Source organism: Triplophysa dalaica, chromosome 23, assembly GCF_015846415.1.
Source record: "Triplophysa dalaica isolate WHDGS20190420 chromosome 23, ASM1584641v1, whole genome shotgun sequence".
NCBI lineage: Eukaryota > Metazoa > Chordata > Actinopteri > Cypriniformes > Nemacheilidae > Triplophysa > Triplophysa dalaica.
The window spans coordinates 3,654,681-3,672,229 of record NC_079564.1 but is presented as its reverse complement, the minus strand read 5'-3'; the positions used below and the strand labels follow the sequence as shown (position 1 = coordinate 3,672,229).

At 39.1% G+C, this 17,549-nt stretch overlaps 1 protein-coding gene across 1 annotated transcript in view; it reads right to left on the bottom strand.

Annotated features, from left to right (window-relative positions):
• Window positions 1-17,549, bottom strand: part of ek1 (eph-like kinase 1) — a 57,417-nt gene that overhangs the window by 30,693 nt on the left and 9,175 nt on the right. Inside the window, exons 2-3 of the mRNA XM_056738212.1 lie at window positions 15,457-15,521; window positions 13,339-14,008 (exon numbers count right to left, since the gene is read on the bottom strand). Coding sequence (XP_056594190.1) covers window positions 13,339-14,008; window positions 15,457-15,521 — 735 coding nt within the window. The remainder of the gene's footprint in view (window positions 1-13,338; window positions 14,009-15,456; window positions 15,522-17,549) is intronic.

Genomic DNA, 17,549 nt, shown 5'->3' with positions numbered 1-17,549 from the left:
ATTTCCCAGCGAGATGTGATCAAATGAGAAAAGGAGAGCTTTCTGTGGATGTTATCTGGGGGAGGTCTTCATTTCTAGTCAGCTTCTCCAGCGAGGCATAACAAACATCGGGCCTCAGCATTAGGCTAACCGTAGGCACATGGCGGCCGCGTTTGTGTGTGCGAGCTTGGGTTATGTTTGAGCCGAGCGAGTCGGTGATTGGTGTATGTGCATAAGAGCACTTCCCCTCAGGGACTCTGTGCCAGACTCCCATGTTGGCCCTGAACTAAAAGCAAACCCTATATTTCTGCAAACACATCCCAAACATGTCAGGTCCGATCAGCCACAGCACAATGCCTCCAACATATTTCCCTCAAAGGTGGAGAGAGAGGGAGGGAGAGAGAGGCTTTTTTCCAAGCAACTAATGGTGAACTTTGGATTGTGCTAATGGAGTGCAGAGCGAAGGCAATTTCTGGAAGCAGTTGAAGGTGAACGTGGTTTAGAAAGGTGTCGTTTTCTATTTAGCAACAGCATGTCACGCTAAGACTTTGCGGCTGACTCAATCTGTTTTGTAATTAATAACTCAAAACAAAAACAACCCTACTAGGCATTAGCCCGTAATGTATGTCTAATTCTTGCGCTTTTTTTCAGTAACAAAACTGGAAGATTTAATTAACTGTCTGTATAGATATAAATTCTCTGCATCAAGAAAAGAAGTTAGCAAACATGCTTGAAAACATTGGGTTGTTGTGCCCGAGCATTGCTGGTAACATTTCATTTCTGTTTCTTGTCCTTTTTCCACTATCGGTTTTAAATTAAAGGCCTAAAATAAAAAGCTCAAGCTGCACAGTACTGTTAAAAATTGAAATGTATAAGACAGTTACACTAATAATCAATGGGCAGAATGCATTACAGCACACTGTATATAATTTACACTTTTGGGCATATCCATCTGCAAATCCATTAACCGCTGCTCTGATTTACCACCACATTAGCATTAATTAAAAGCGGTAGATGTTTCATGATCAATAAGACAGCTGTCCCTCCTAATTAATAAATCAACATCTTTAACTGAGCTTTAATGCTACTACACTGGTATGAAGAGGTGTGAAAGAGGTCACACAAGGTTGCAACACAAGCATCTTTCACTCATGTCACACAAGATTTGATTTGTTCCGAGTCGATTTGACATGTTGATGAGTGCAAAACCCTTTACACAGCCGATACCAAAGTCCCTTTAAGGAAATTTGCAACACCTTCGGGCTGCAATTTCAGTCACGCAAGTAAAACTTGCAGGCAATAATCACAATTAAATCATATATTTTAGACATTTAACAATTACACCCCTCATCAAATGCACCATAACATTCATCTCTTAAATTGATTTTTCACCCAAACATGAATATTCTGTCATCATTTACTCACACGCTTGTCATTTCAAATCTGTATGACTTTACTTCTTCTGCAGGAATGCAAAAGAATATATTTTGAAGAAAGTCAGTAAACGAACAGAACCGGCACACATTCACTTCTATTGTATGGACACAAAACCAATGCAAGTGAACGGGTGCTGGTGCTGCATGATACAAAAAAAATCTAAATCACCGCATGCAGCAAGCACACGGCAGACTTTCAGAATGTGACATTCTCTGCACTGAAAGGAGGACGGAAAAAGAGTGTGTAGGAAAAAATTTGAACTTTTTGACCGTTTAAATATTAAGATGCTTTATAGCATTCCTCCTTTACATGTGGTAAATAAAGTCAATTTATTGGTAGTTCATTGGTATTCCCGTTTGTAAAAAATAATATGTAAGTGGAATTTTCCTTGAGTTTTTGTCTACTTCAGGTACGAGGCAATATCAAATGCTACAATTGATTCTACATTAGTGATATTTTTAAATGCTTTGTGTTGTATCTGTTATAGACACTGTCACGTTGAAGTACAGATGTCCTCTGATGCGGATGCAGTCAGTCATTTAGCACAGAGCTTGGATTCAGATGGTGACAAAGAGGCCAAAGTTAAGGACTGTAGCTTCAACAACATTCTTTAAAATATCCTATTTTGTGTTCTGCAGAAGGTAGTAGTTCAAAAATGTACAAATGCATGTAAAAACGCATTGTTTAGCCAAAAACAGATTTGAAGAATTAATTCATTTTTCTTTAGTGTCTGAATTGTAATTCTCTCTCACTAACTGCATTTTGTCATCCAGCTTGTTCTCCTTTTATTTTTGGACATCAATCCACACGACTAAAAATACTCGGAACACTGCCTCTGTTTCCGGAGAGTTTGGGTACTGCTAAGTTTGAACTCAAATACAGCATGTACTCAGGCACAGATGTCTATACCGGCTTTATGTTAACAGGCTTACTAGATTTGGCAGAAATGCCACATTTCTCACTGACCTAAATTATTCCTAGGTCTGATCTCAGTAAGTAATGTTGCACTGCGAGGTGTGTTAAAACAGACTCTAATGTATAAACTAGGACGTGCGTCCCACACATTTCAGACAGCGTTATTTCCATCACCTCTGGTGGTCAGTTTGTGGTAAGAGCTGCGAAGACCCCGTAGTGGTCTGGAAGCAGGCCTGAAAATGAAATGGTATGCACGTGTGTATATATAATGCGGTTTTGCCATCTTAAGGTTTTCCCTGCCAAACCCTTGGAAATTCTGGACTTTGTGGAACCCAAGTGATCAGAGTCTTGGCAACAAGGCAAATTGGTTGCTAAGCGCTAACGAAAGAACATTTACAGCAAGTAAAAACATGATACTGAAGGACCAACTCAGAAGAAGGTATATGCCCCGATTAAAAAAATAAAAGCTTCAGATTAATTGGTAGGTTGTAACACTTGTCCAAGACCATTACAGCCTAACTGAAATAATCTTCCAGCAAGGTGAGACTTGCATAATGAATTGTAAAAAAAAGATCATCAGAAATTATTGATAGGCAAACAACATAAGAAGCATCTTATTCGACTGCATCTCTTTCCCACGAGTAAAACTGACAAAAAGCAAGAAAACAACATGAAACTCATCTAAGATGGCTCCCTTATCAAATATTTACATCGGTGTGATTGGTGTCCCTTCGGCTCAGGATAATCAATAGCTTTTATATATGATACCTTCAGACAAAGAGCAGGACCATCATGGGAATAAAGGGAGAAAACGCGAGTGAGAGAAACATGAGGAGCAGAGAGCTTGCATAGTTTTTTTCTCCTGCAAGGTGTAGGATGAGAGACATGTTTGGAGAGTGTTTAATGCTCTGGTCCATGGGGACGAATGGTTGCTGTTAGTGTATTTTTTATTCTGTCTGCAGTCTTGGGCTCATATTGAATAAGTTAGATCAATAACCCAGCACCAGAACAGTCAGCCAACAGAGACCCTCCTCATAACAGACCAGAGACTCGAGCGGGTCTCCATTACCAGTGTTTTGTAGACTTTCTTTAGTAACATTCACTATTGTATTAATTAATTTTTATTAATTAATTAATTGGCAACAATAATATAATGTAACGTAATGTAACGTAATGTAACGTAATGTAACGTAATATAATATTATATATTTCAATACAAATAAATAGAAGCAAATGGCAAATACCAAACTCTTTCAAAGTCGAATATTTCATTACAAGCTCAAACACCGCACATCCAACTCTTTCCAGAATTAAAAATATACACCAAACTATCTATATTATATCTTATTATATATATATTATATATATATAATATTATCCACATCAATTTCATGTAGGAAAGCAAACAGTTCTGGGGCACTTTTGACATTTAAATTTATCCTACTATGGTGGTCAATGGTTTTAACAAGCATTCTTCCAAATATGTTTCACAATCAGAACAAAGAAATGCACACAGATTTGGAGTAAATGAAGCCAGTATTTCATTGTTGTGTGAAATGTCCCTTTAAGCGATGCCCAACTTTAACCTGGCCAATAATCCTTTGATCTATAAAACTTTTCTCTGGATTATCATACACCATCCATCTGATTCCATCTGCTCTATGCTACCACTTCCGTTCTTTATAAGGGCAGAGCCTATATGATATAATTTGGTGTAAAATTGGAATAGAAATGAAAACCCAGTCACTCCAAATAGACAACAGGCACACTAGTCTTCTGAGAACAAGATGAAGAGAGTTTCTCAGATATAAGAGTCTGACGAGGAGACTTTCTTCTCCCCGGGGGAAAGTGTGAAAAAGCGAGAGTGACATCCATGCATCTAACATTTCAGGGGCTTTTTTCAATTTACCAGCGTGGCAGACTCGCTCATAAAAGGGAGAGCCGCGTAGTCAAGGAAGCCGAGCAGCGACCGCAGGGTACTGTCCCCATACAAATACAGCATTCTATTACTTAAAGCTAATGTACTAGTTTCCATGGCAACATAATACTAAAGAGCCTCCTTCATTGAGCGTAAATCAAGACTTAAATAGTAAAGCTTTGTGAATGAAATTCATCCACACATGATGAAGAACTCGCACTAACTCAAGCAAAAGTAAACACTTGGAAATTATTACTCATCGCTTTATTTCAGACGCTTTCATTTTCTATTTTTCTTTTAATCCTTACAGCCAACATTCAGGGGCATGTTTCATGTGCTCGGGCTTCAAACAGAGAAACGTGGTCTTTAGTCATTCAAAATCGATGAATTAATGTGAACTTTTTACTTTTATCCATCCCTAACTGTTTTGAAGGATAACTTCACGAAATTCAAGAGAATTGATGGTCCACCTAAATGCTTCTACAACAACTTTGGTTCAAACAGCTTCAAGAGAAGATGTATAAAGGATATTTTATTCAACTCAAAGTAACATCGACATATTTTGACAAAAGAAATAAAAAAGTCTTGAAGTCGTTTTTGACACAACTTGTCTTTGGATATGTTTGCATTTCTGTTGTTAAGTAAGTGATGACCTGCTGCACCCTTTGACTTCAAAATACCGTTGCTGTCCTTATGAAACCTCGGATGCCTAAATTCGGCGCTTTTCATGAAATGGAAAAAAACAATGGACTTCTTAAATGTTTAATACTGTGTTGTCAAAGTTGAGCAGCGCTTTTTAATACTCTTTATTGGTTATATTGCTAAACCTAGTGACAAACATAAAGGATGACTTTTACTAATGAATTTTGGCAAAAAGTAAAAAGGTTTAAGAAAGACAGCAGCGATAAACTTCTTTACATTAGAACTTGATCTCACTTAAGTTTTTTGGCGAGTATAGCATTGCATTGATTTAGCATCTGGTTGCACAAAAGAGATTTTTTAAAAGTTTTTTCAGCCATTTTTACCGTGGAAATAAGACAAAACAGCATTGATTTTTGAAGGAGAAAGGAAAACAAACTAACCAATCCAGAACATCTGCTGAGAACATATCTAGCAAGTCATATTGGTTATAGAAGACATTAGCACTACATTCATCTTGTTCTTAGCCTAAACCCCACTTTTTAACACCCCAAACGCGTAGAAAACCATGAGATTTGATGCCCGTGTCAAATCTGGACCTGTAAACCTGTAAATCAAAGGTCGTTTTCCAATACCTCACACCTGCTTAGTGAGAAATATCTGTCCAGCAAATGTGTCAAGAGCGGTTTTATAACGTCTTCACTTCTGAACTTCCCGTTTGTCTCAATCTGCTCTCAATCTCCCAAGAGTGCCCTTTCCTTCCAAAGGCTATTTATTTCCTTCCATCCATCACACGCGGGAAGACAGAGCCAATCTTCAAGGCATTGCTGGTACGTGCAGCTTGTAGACCCCATCAACCATGGTGGCAAATAATGACCACTTCAGCCCGAGACAAAACGACTGTTTAGTCCCATGAAACAACGGAGACAATGCGGACAACTTTATCATAATCTAAAAGCAGAGCTTGACAATTTTCCTTCATGTCCTCCAACATTGATTTCCAACTACAGCAGATTGTCAACCTTTAAGATGAACCAGATAGAATAAAATCACTTATGAATGATATAATGTAGCCTACAAAATAACTTGCAGAAAAGCACTTTCACAAAATAACTTTTTATTCGCTGAAAAAAATGAGCTAGGGTGGTTGCTACGGTGACACCAGGGCATTGCTTGGTTTCTAGGGTGCCCTGGATGGTTGCTAGGTGTGTTGCTATGCAGTTGCCAAGCTGTTTTGTGTGTCAATCTGACTACAACTGTATGTATAAAAGGAACTTGCTGTGGCACTAATAACATTGCAAGTAATTTTAAACAGCTCATTGTAACCTTAGAAATAAAGCAGCAAACTCGGAGAACGTCATGTTTGGATTCATTTAAAGTTCTTCTGAGGCTTACAGAGCTTCAGCTCAATACTTCAGTTCTCTCAGAGACTATAATCAGCGTGGCTGAAATGAAAAGCAGGTGTGTTTGGAGACCGGCGGTTTTGCTGTTATTTCAGTGGGGTGAGCTACAGAGGGAGCTCACAAGGCGACTCTGACCGCAGCTCTTGGGTGGAGAACTATAAAAAAGAGATTATCCATACGCGTACAAAGAGTAGCAATAAAAACAGTTTTTTTACTGGTCACTGAGTGAGCAAACTGGGTACAGAGCACTATATCAATTTAAAATGACAGGAGTATAAAAAGGCACCTTGGTGTTTCCATAGCATATCGAACGGCCATTAAAATGAAAGACGAAGTTTCAATCACTTCAAAGTTTTTCTTTAACAAGAAAAATCTCTCATTTTAAAATCAATTTTCATTTAAGAATCTGATGGTCAATAGCATTAATCCAGATTTGCATGATAGATTTTGTAAGGTTGTGCCAGTCTGTAAACGATAGATCAGGATTTTAACTAGCCAGTGCCAGGCTCCAGTTAAAACGCTGTCTTTCATTTTATTGATAGTGGTTCCATTTCATCACACATGTGCTAATGCTATTGGCATTTTACTCTCATCTCTCCTGTGGCTATGTGTGCTTTAAATGTGGAAATAACCTACAATGAAAATGGCATAATCGCGTTTTAACATAGCAACCGGTCACTTTTATACAGTTTCGGTATGTTTTCCAGCTACATAGAACTTTTCCCCCTAAACCTCATTTGCCAATTTTAATTCTCACTGAAGGAATAGTTCATCTTCAAATTGAAAATGCAGTCATTGTTAACACGTCCTTGACATTTCAAACCTGTATGACTTTCTTCCATCACACAGGTTTAAAATGACAACAGGGTGAGTAAATGATGACAGAATTTTCCTTTTGAAAGTGAACTATCCCTGTAAGACCAAAATAAGGCCCATTTTGATTTCATGTCGCCTAAAAAAGGAGTCCGAGACTAGGAGATGATGACTCTTGGTCAGAAGGTCCTCTTGTCGACGGGTGGATAAATTATTGAAGGAGATTTTGCTGGATGCTGGATGCCACACGTGGAGGTGCTGACACGTGTCGTCTAGCTCAACAGACACACAGTGAAGAAAATACATCAAACCATTACCATTAAAGCATTACAACGGGAGCAAGAATCTTTTAAGAAGCAGAATTTGTTACAATTTTATGGCAAAGCAACATCAGCATTGGATGCATCCTAATACAAGTCATATCCGATAACACAACTTTGTTGCCATGACGACATAACACAAAATGTAAAACTGGGATTAATTTAACACACATAGGGGAGGTTTCCTGGACAGGGATCAGTTTAAAACAGGACTAGACTTGAATTAGGATATGTATGTTGTTTTAAAAACATTTTAAGAAACATTACTGGTGGGCATCTTTAGACAAAACAATCTCACTGATATATTTTAAGATATGTCAGTACAAGTTGTTTTCGATTAAGACACGACAAACATTTAAATTAGTCTGGGACTAGGTTTAAACCCTGTCCGGCAAACATAAGGTTAGTAGTGATGACATTAAAATCATAAAATCGCCTCTGAAACTCCATTAACATCTACTTTCTCACCATCACGGTGTTGATGTTACAGACGAAAAACTAAACCGCTAAACACATGCAAAAACAATAATGAATGTATCTTACACCCACCAGATGAACACTCAAACGACAATATGAAGTCTGTTAGCTGTCAAAGTCTCTGTATAATTGATGGTGTTCTGTGTTTTAACGCTTTGGCTTCGGAGACTGGATTCCCGCTCTCGTTTCCCCTACAGGGGTCCACGCCCAAGACCCAACAGTCACAGACAGACCTCATCGCCTACATCTGGTAGCCATCCGTAAGTTCTCCAACGTTGCTCACAGCAGTCTCCATTTCACCGCTTTCTCAGAAAGAAAGTCCCAAAGTGGCTCTAATCTCAAATCTCTCGACCCAAAAACGTCTGTAAACACCCACGGAGGAATCACCCTCAATTTAATACAAGCTATGCGGTGTGTAATCGTCATTAGAGATGGCACCACTTGTATTCTGTCAGCGTTTGATTTGGGCATCATTTATATTTTACTTGCCCACCAGGTCTCAGCATGCAAGCAATGCGAAACTGTAACACGTTCTGAGGTTTCCAGTGAGACTTTAGCTCGGAAAGGAAAACAAGTATCGTGAATTCTCCATGTTGTGACAGTTGTGCTGCGGTCTTAAATTTCAGATCGGGATTTCACCATCCACTGACAGGTTACTACATGTTGTTTACTATCGGGCTGCTAAAGTGTTATTGATCCGAGTAGCAGCTGGAGACACAGAAATGGGCAGACGACATGCGATAGATGGTATGATGGAGAGCGGATAATAAACAAGATGTGACTGTAAGAGTAACATCTGGGAATATAGTGGATACTAATAGCCTAATGCTTGAATGCACCATTTTATCATTAAAACTGTGTAAATTTCAAAATCAAAATCATGTAACAACAAAAAAAGATTTTTAAAAAAGATCTTTAAAGTAGACAGTCTTTCAGTATATTACAGAGCTGTCCTCTCTTGGCATCCTCTAAACCTCATAAGGTCTCCATCTGGGATGCTTTTGAAACAGGAGTTCCCTGTAAGCTGAACACTTGGCTGCTTTCCCTTCAATAGCTGGTCTAACTCGTCCATTTCAAGAAGAAATTTAAGTTTTAGTTTGGCACGCATAAGCACAATCACTATTTGCCTACAAAAATCATTTCTAGTATTTACACAAGCATTTTGGTCAAAAGGTTTTTAGCCTCATGAGAGAACTAAAATCAGTCGAGTGTGTCCAAACTGGTAGTTCTTCCACTGAAATGTCTGTTTCAGAAATAATATTACTATCAAGGGAAAATGAAATGGCAATTGCAGATGTCTCATATTTTAAAAAATATGTTTTGGCCAGAAAAATCTATTTTGTTGGAAGAACTTACAAATACAAGTTCATAGAATTATAATTTCAAAATGCCAAGAAACACAGAGCAGATAACTAACAGTGAGCCACTGGGGTCTTAAAAACAGATTGAGGAGGGAAAAGATCAGGCCAGACTGTCAAGACTGAGCATTTACTGTATATATACTGTATTCAGGACGTGGAATGTGTGTGGTGTCAGAGGAAAAAAAAATTCGGAAAATAAATAATGAAGATAAATCTCTCTAATGGCATTTTACATTATAAATATTAATATTAGTAATACAAAATAATATTATTAACAGTTTTTCAAAAAATCCTCACCCGTCAGCAGCAAAACAGCGCCGCAGAATTACTGCACGCAGTCTGTGATCATGGATGCATTAATGGGTGATGTGGGGAAAAGCACGTATTACACTTTTTCCTCACGTTTATAATACTATGAATGAACCGTCTTGTTATATCTACATTTTTTGGTCAGACTCTGCTCAGAGCACAGAGATGATAAAAAATAAGAGCTGCGAATGTCAGCGGTCATGGATGGCACAAAACAAGCAATCATTATTATCGTTCAACAGGGCAAACAGTCGAAAAACAACACAAACGTGCAAAGTTGCTGTCGTTTGTCACCATGACAGCAAGCAGACTTTTAAAGCTGGAATAATGAATGGAATTAAACATGTTCGTTCAAATGGCGATAGAAGAATAACATGAATGAAACAAAGGAGGATTGCGTCAACAGTCCAAAAGGTTTTATTTTCGAAACTTGTTTACGGATTGCATTTGCTGTGGAATATGTGCCGAAAGGTTCCAGTCGGGTTCGGGTTCCAGCTTTCAAATAATATTTGGGTCCCCTCGGGTTCAGGTAGTACATTTATGATTTTTCGAAGTTCTGCACGGGGTCCTGGTCCAACTTAAAAATGATTAGACGGAACTGTGTAGCACATTCACGGGTCTCTTCAGGTTCGGATACACATTTTTGGACCCGTGAAGACCTCTAACATACAGTACAGATGTCAGAGCTGTGGCAAAGTGGAAAGTTCTTATTACATGGATGTGGTTTCTAATAAAATGCCCAAAAAAGAAACATAAAATAGACAGAATTTCTTATTGCCTAATGTCCACTCATTATTGAGCCAACAAAAGCTGCGGAAACGGTTTAATGTGTGGTTACACGTGAAGGGTGACTATGTCCATGTTACATTCAACAAAATCCCTGGATGAACTAAAACCCCTCCAATTCCACCGTCATGCTATCAAACCAGCAGGCGAACATCACGTGCCGAAGATTACACATGTGGAAACCCGGCAAAAGGTCTTAGTATGCGATTAACAAAGCTCCTTATGAAGACAAACAGCACCAGCGTGTGGAACAACGATGTCTCGTAACTATATTGAACTCACCCATCTGGACTCTCCCAAATTCAGTCTTAAAAACCAACGGCACACAAGCTCACATGCACACTCATTGCTTAAAGCCACCCCCGCTGTGAATCTCCACCAGGGTTCTGACAATCTCATGACCCACTTTCCGAGCACAAATCCTATGGACGTAGACACTCCAGAGCTCCTTGCGGTGAGATTACAGTCACAAAGAGCTCATTTCTACAGCTCCTGTCCCAATGAAAAGCACTCTATTCAGACACAACTGTGAGCTTAGCGCTGTAGAAAATACGCCTCGGGAGAATGCTAGAGTGCCCATCTCTAGCTGGCACGATCACAGTCAGGGGGCCATTGGGTCAGACCCCATGCCAGATCCGAACTCAAAGACCAGTGTGCTCAGCCGGACCACTCGAATGCCATTCAGAGCCAACAAAAGGGCTGGGATTGTACAGCAATGCGCTTTAGACTGGGAGATACGGGTGAGAATGAGCGGCCCCTGTGAGGACTTCATACAAGAGGGTTTATATCAGAAAACAGTTTTAAGGACACAATCGCAGCGTGAAAGGTTAAGCGAGAATGAAGGGAATGAAACAGGACAAATAAAGTGAGGACGGATGAATCTGTGAAGAGTGTGCAACACAAGAACGGAGGGGAACATGAGAGAAGAGTCGGTGGGGGTTCTGCCAAGAAAAGAACACGAGAAGACTCAAAGAGATAAATATAAGAGGCAGGTCACTGAGGCGAGGTTGTGGGAGAAGATGTAGCTAAACAGTAGCCGTCTCTATCTATTTACTGCTGTCTTTCAGTCTCGGATCTGTGTGAAGGAAGGGAAAGAAGAGAGAAGGAATACAGGAAGGAGCACTTAAAAGAAAGTTCAAATAAACTCTTAAAAATAAACCAGCTTCATGAAAAATAGTTTTTGTCAAAATGGTTCCATAAAGAACTTTTAAGATGCGAACAACATTTCTATTTCACAAAAGGTTCTTTGTGGTGAGAAAAGGTTCTTCAGAGTATAAATAGGTAAGAAAAAGATGGTTTTAAAAAAAATGAATGGTCCTTTGTGGGTCCAAAAGTGGTTCTTCGATGGCATTGCTGTGAAGAACCTTAAGCATGTTTATTTTTAAGAGGAAAGGAAAGAGAATAAAATGATGTTAAGAAAGGAAATGAATAAGGGAAGGAAGAAAAGAAAGAAAGAAAGAAAGAAAGGAAAGTGAAGAAGGGAAGAAGGGATGACAGAAAGAAAATTTGAATAGCTGCAGTTCAAAAACTCCCCAAAACTCAACAAAATGTAGTTAGTTGTATATGTAATTTTTCTGCCCCTTCTCTTCTCTGCTGTTTTTTATAAAACACAAAAGCTCTCACAGCAAGAAAACCATCTCCAGCACTTCCAGAACCCAAAGAGAGGCCACAAGGTGAAAACAGGCCACGAGATGTTTCTCTTTAAGCAATTTAACATGGCACTGTGCCGTTTCTTACAGAGCTGTAGGAGTCAAACAGCAATGAATGTTTTGTCAGCTCATTTCAATTAATCTGTAACTTACGAGGTTATTTTTAGTACAACAATTCAGCTTTAATAAATCAGTCAAACACAGTCAAAACATTGGTCTGGATCAAGAAATCACTTCCAGAGATTTCAGAATGGTTAACGTCTAACTCAAGAATCTAAGACACTGCATTTAAGTGTGTGTGTGTGTGCGTGCGTGTGTAACCTTTTTATCTCAACTACTATGACACACACCCAATCACAACCACACACACAGCAGTTTAAAAGCATTATCAAACCTGACCTACACATTATCTGTAATGGCCTAATTAACAGATACCATCATTGACATTATCTGTAAAACTCTATAAGCTGTGCTCCAGGCCAATGAGCACTAAACCAGATTGTGATGGATATCCTACCCCCATCTCACTCTCTCTCATGACGTCCTATTCATGCCACTCAAATCTCTTGTATCGCTGCCCGCCCCCCTCCCCCTTTATGATCTACACTTCCACCCACTAGAAAACAGTCCAGAACGGCTGTATGAATATTTAAAAGCTTTAGACTAATCAGGCCTGGGATGGCATACGGGGAAAAGAACATCAGGGCTTCAAAAATGGAGGACGGAGACATAAACAAAAGCATTACAGAGCAGACCTTGTCTTGACTACAAAGGAGCGGACATTAATGAAGCCATTAGCACCTTCAGAGATACAAAGAACAACATGTGGAAAGACTAAAGATGGCTCAAAACATAATTATGTATTTCACATGAATGCAGTGTGGTAAATCAGAGTATTTTCTACCTTCCTCTGAGTAACAAAGATTCATTTGTTACGCTTTATGTTGTATTTTCACAGTTTTTATGGATTTTCAGTTTAGAAGTGTGAAAGACATCAAAGCACAAAAACTCAACAATTTTCTCATCTGGTTTACACAGAGGTTACAACTACTGTAATGAAACAAAGATGGTCACACAGACAATTCTGTTCCAACAAAAAGGTGTGTTAAATATTGTTTTTTACATTGTGTGAATTGCACATGCTGTCAGTGCCTCTTGGAAAAGAAAAAAGATTAAAAATGTAGCCTCTCTATATTTAGTCTCTGGAAAACCATACACCCTATTAAGGAACACAAACACACACAAACAGCCTAAACCAAAACTATTATTTTTGGTTAAAAGACAAGAACAAGAACACTGTTTATGTTTAAAAAAGAAAAAAATCATGCTTACCCTGGCAGTGACCGTCTACCTCCTCGAAGCCTGGACGGCAGACGCACCGTCCGATGGGCACCAGCCAACCTCCATCAGCGCTGCAGAACATCCGTGGTGCCTCCAGCTCCTCCGCATCCTCCACGCAAGAGCCACGCACCTCCACCAGCGCTGAATCTCCGCCCGTCACCGTATCCGGGAACCGGGCCAGGTTGAGCACGGCTAGCGGACAGCGCTTATAAAAAACTCTAACAGACACCAGAGCAATGCAAGCACCAAGGTCTTGAAACGCAAGGTACAAGCCTCTCTTAGTGAGACCGCTGATGTCCCGCACTTCAGTGTTTAGCTTCATGACACGATCCCCAACGTCGGTCTGCGTGAAGCTCTCGTCGGCCGCAATAGTGTCAATCTTGACGTACTGGCTCTCGCGTATGTGGCGCAGAGGGGCGGCGACAGCGTTGTTGGATTCGTGATAGTACACATTGAAGGTCTCCTTACAGGTGCCAGGAACACCTGGCAGGCTATTGCAGTCCCGTAGAGTGAACTTGATTTCCACGTAGACGCGCTGGGCGCCCTCACGCTGGATCAGGCCGGTGCGCAACCAGTTGTTCTGATTGGCCTCCATCACGTTGCACACCTGGTACGTCCTCATGGGAATGTTGCGTTCATCCATGACGCTTATCTCTTCCCACTAGCAGACAGAAAACAAGTTGATCAGTTTAGAGAGAAAGATGTCCGACTTAAACTTACTTTCTAGACTTATACTGGGAAATATTTTGACAGATGAATGATAAGCAAATCATGACAGAAGGGTTTCATTTCATTTACATCATGAGAATAAAAAATGTATGACTAGCTTCAGCTTAATAGTGTTTTTTGTTGTCACTTAAATCAACCTTGAATTGTTGGTACAGAGAAAATAATATAATTTTACTAACATTGCAATATATTATATAATACGTAACATTATAAAGTAGTACAAACAATGGCTAAAGAATTTATTGGTGCATGGGTCCAGCTTTATTGATTTGATATTGGAAAAAATAAATTTCCGTGCAGAATAAACAGGAACATTTCCATCTTATTAGTTTCACGGCACAAATCTTTCATTTTACAGAATCCCAAAATTGCAGCATACATGCTGCTTAACATGGCAAACCTTGAACGCTTCTTCGTTCGAGCAGTGCCACATAAAAACATCACCACTGGCTTTTTCTTTATAAGCACTCGCAAATCTGTGACTGCTCGTGCCAAGGCCACAATTACAATCCATCTTCATTTCGTTGAAATGGATTTGACTGAATGAAACGAATGCGTGTGATGATAGACTGACTCCCACAGAGGAGACCGGTAGACAAGACCGGATCGTTACGCAGCGGGTTAGCCAAGCTGAGCTCTCTCGCAGACCCCCGCAGGAACCTTTAAAGAGTCACGACACCGAAAGCTTACAAAGAAGAGCTGTGGGCTGCTCGGGGTCAAGGACGGCTGAGTGGGGAGAAGATCACACACTACTCAGTGAAAGTCAGAAGTAAGACAGCACCTTCACAGGATTTTAAGTGGGGGCCTAGTTAGTGCTTAAATACGTAAACTGGTTACTAAAATGTTGTCGGTTCAAACCCCACAAGGGGGTCTACGAATGAACACTAAATATATAATTTGCACCGAGCGGGACTGTATGCAACAACCGACTGCAAGTTGCATCAGATAAAAAAATCTATACTAATATATGGCTATATATAAGGACATTGCATCAGGACTTAAAATTTTAATTATCTTGACACAAGCATTTCTTTCTCAGGCATACAGGGAAAAAAATCTTAAGCAGCACAAATCTGTCCTATTGCAATGTGCAACCGACCTGTGGTAAATCTGATTATTATTTGTTAACTGTGAAAGCTGTCTTGCAAGTAAGGAAGAGAATTAAGATGCATGCACTGCAGACCTCATGCTGAAATCCCGGGACAGTCGCTCCCCTACTAGATTGATTCTTTATAACATTTTGGCAAAAGAACAGTTAGAGAAAAGCCTAGGGCAGTTGGCACATGAACAGAAGTCTCAATCATTTGCGTTTTTTTAGGATGTCCAATCTGTGTCAGAGCAGCGTGAAGATTCTTTTGCAGGAGTTTGACAGGTACTCACCCCCTCCGGAGGATACGCTTCCCAACCCAGATCACCTGGGGCGGACATCGAATCAAGCAAAGTAACTGTAAAAAAAAAATAGAGATATTTAATGCCACAGAGCACTACATAGTTTAAACATTACTGTTTATATAAAGAACTGTTTAGATAATGCCAACAATTTAGCAGTTTTAAAACAATTATCATGTAAAGTAAGACTCATTCAAGACCGCAGTGTTTTATAATATAATATACACAGCAAAAATGTCCAGAGAAATATCCTAAACACTCCTCATTTGAGGGCTATTAATTTTTTTTGACGATCATGTGGTTATACAGTGTTTTTACTGTAAAGACGCGGTCAATCTCTATACTTCTGTGGCGCAAAAATGGGGTATGTAGTATATGCGGTACAAATGAATATTATTTGAAGGTTTTTTAAACAAAAAGGAATGATATAATATGTTAATTATTTAAAATTATATAAAACGTTTTAGCGTAATCTTTAACAAATATATTTTATTTAATCAACTTATTATGTCAACCGCTTACTCTGTGACAGTCACATGACCAAATGGATTGAGCAAAGAAACGTCCCGAGGTGCAGAACAGAACAAGAAAATTAAAAACAAGTTAATTGACGAGTAAAATGACGACGACAATGTCCAAGTGCATAAATATTTACAGAGATGAAATGATATACCAATATTTAAGTTATTTAACGTTGCCTGAGATATAATACCTTTAATATCGGTTCACCTCCATATCTCTGTCGCTTATAAAATATAAACTGTATAAACTCTATGTTTGTGAATGAGCTTTATATTTACATTCGGGAGAGTCTGAGAAGCTTGTTAAAGCTGTTAAGTCTCCCACTATCACAAATAAGCTAGTTGCCAGGCTCTTAATTAAACGTCTTCCCGATACGACGCGAGCTGTCTAGTTTGAACATCAGGCCGTGTTCTTCATATAACGCGAGCAGATGCGTCTTCTGCAAACAGCACAGAGCAGATTGTGTGAGGACAGTGAAACAGTGTGATGATTGACAGGATGACAAAGCAAGAGCGCAAATGAACGTTTGCAACTAAAAACTAATAATTTCTATGTTGAATGTAAGTGAGTTTGTTTTCGTTTTACTTGAATGATGTTGTTTTCATAAAATATGAATGTTTTAAATTAAGGGGAAAATCCACATATCTTTTATTTATTTGTGTTATAATGCATGTTATACGTCTTATATCGTTTTTATTATAAAGTTTCTGTTTAACATAGGCTACTACTTTATTAAATATTAATGAACCACAAACTAAGCATTTGTTTTAAAGTGAGTGGGAATAAAACAAAGACCGTTTGCCAAGTTTTTCTACACTACAACACTGGCTTATAGGTACAGTGTGTAATTTTTGAAGGATCTATTGACAGAAAAGAAATGCAATATAATATACATAACTATGTCTTCAGAGGTGTATAAAGACCGTACATGATGAACCGTTATGTTTTTATTACCCATATTATTAGCCCTAAACAGACAAACTGCTCTAGAGAGTGTATGTCGTAAAGACATTATCTCTGTCGGCTAAGAAGCAAAAACGTGAAGACATCCTACCCCCATGTCAGCCACCTTAGTCCTTTGAATGGGGGGAGTGAGCTTTTGGGGGCAATTTGCTACCTCACTACTAGATACCCCTAAATTTCATACACTGGACCTTTAACCAATTACATGAGTCTAGGGTGGGCCTATCTGTTTGACGAACAAATGAAGGACAAACAAATATTTTTTACTTTTGCAAATCCATTCCCTGCCACCTGTGGAATTGAAACGCTTTTAAACACGCTTTTATAAAGGCCTTAAATACACTTTTAAAACCAGGTGAAAATTAGATCATCATAAAACTTGCATCTCCTCCAGCAATATTTTTGAAATCTGTTCTCACATCAATATTTTCAGGGGTTTATGGTGCTATTTATAACCGTCTTTCAATCTCCCGACGGTCTGAGCCTGAACTTCCCACTTTGAGCTCCGTTTCCAAACCAATTACAGCCCTGGCAACCGGGGTGATTAATTCTTAATCACATCCAAACCTCAGATGTTCCTCCTCTTTCACGCTGAATAT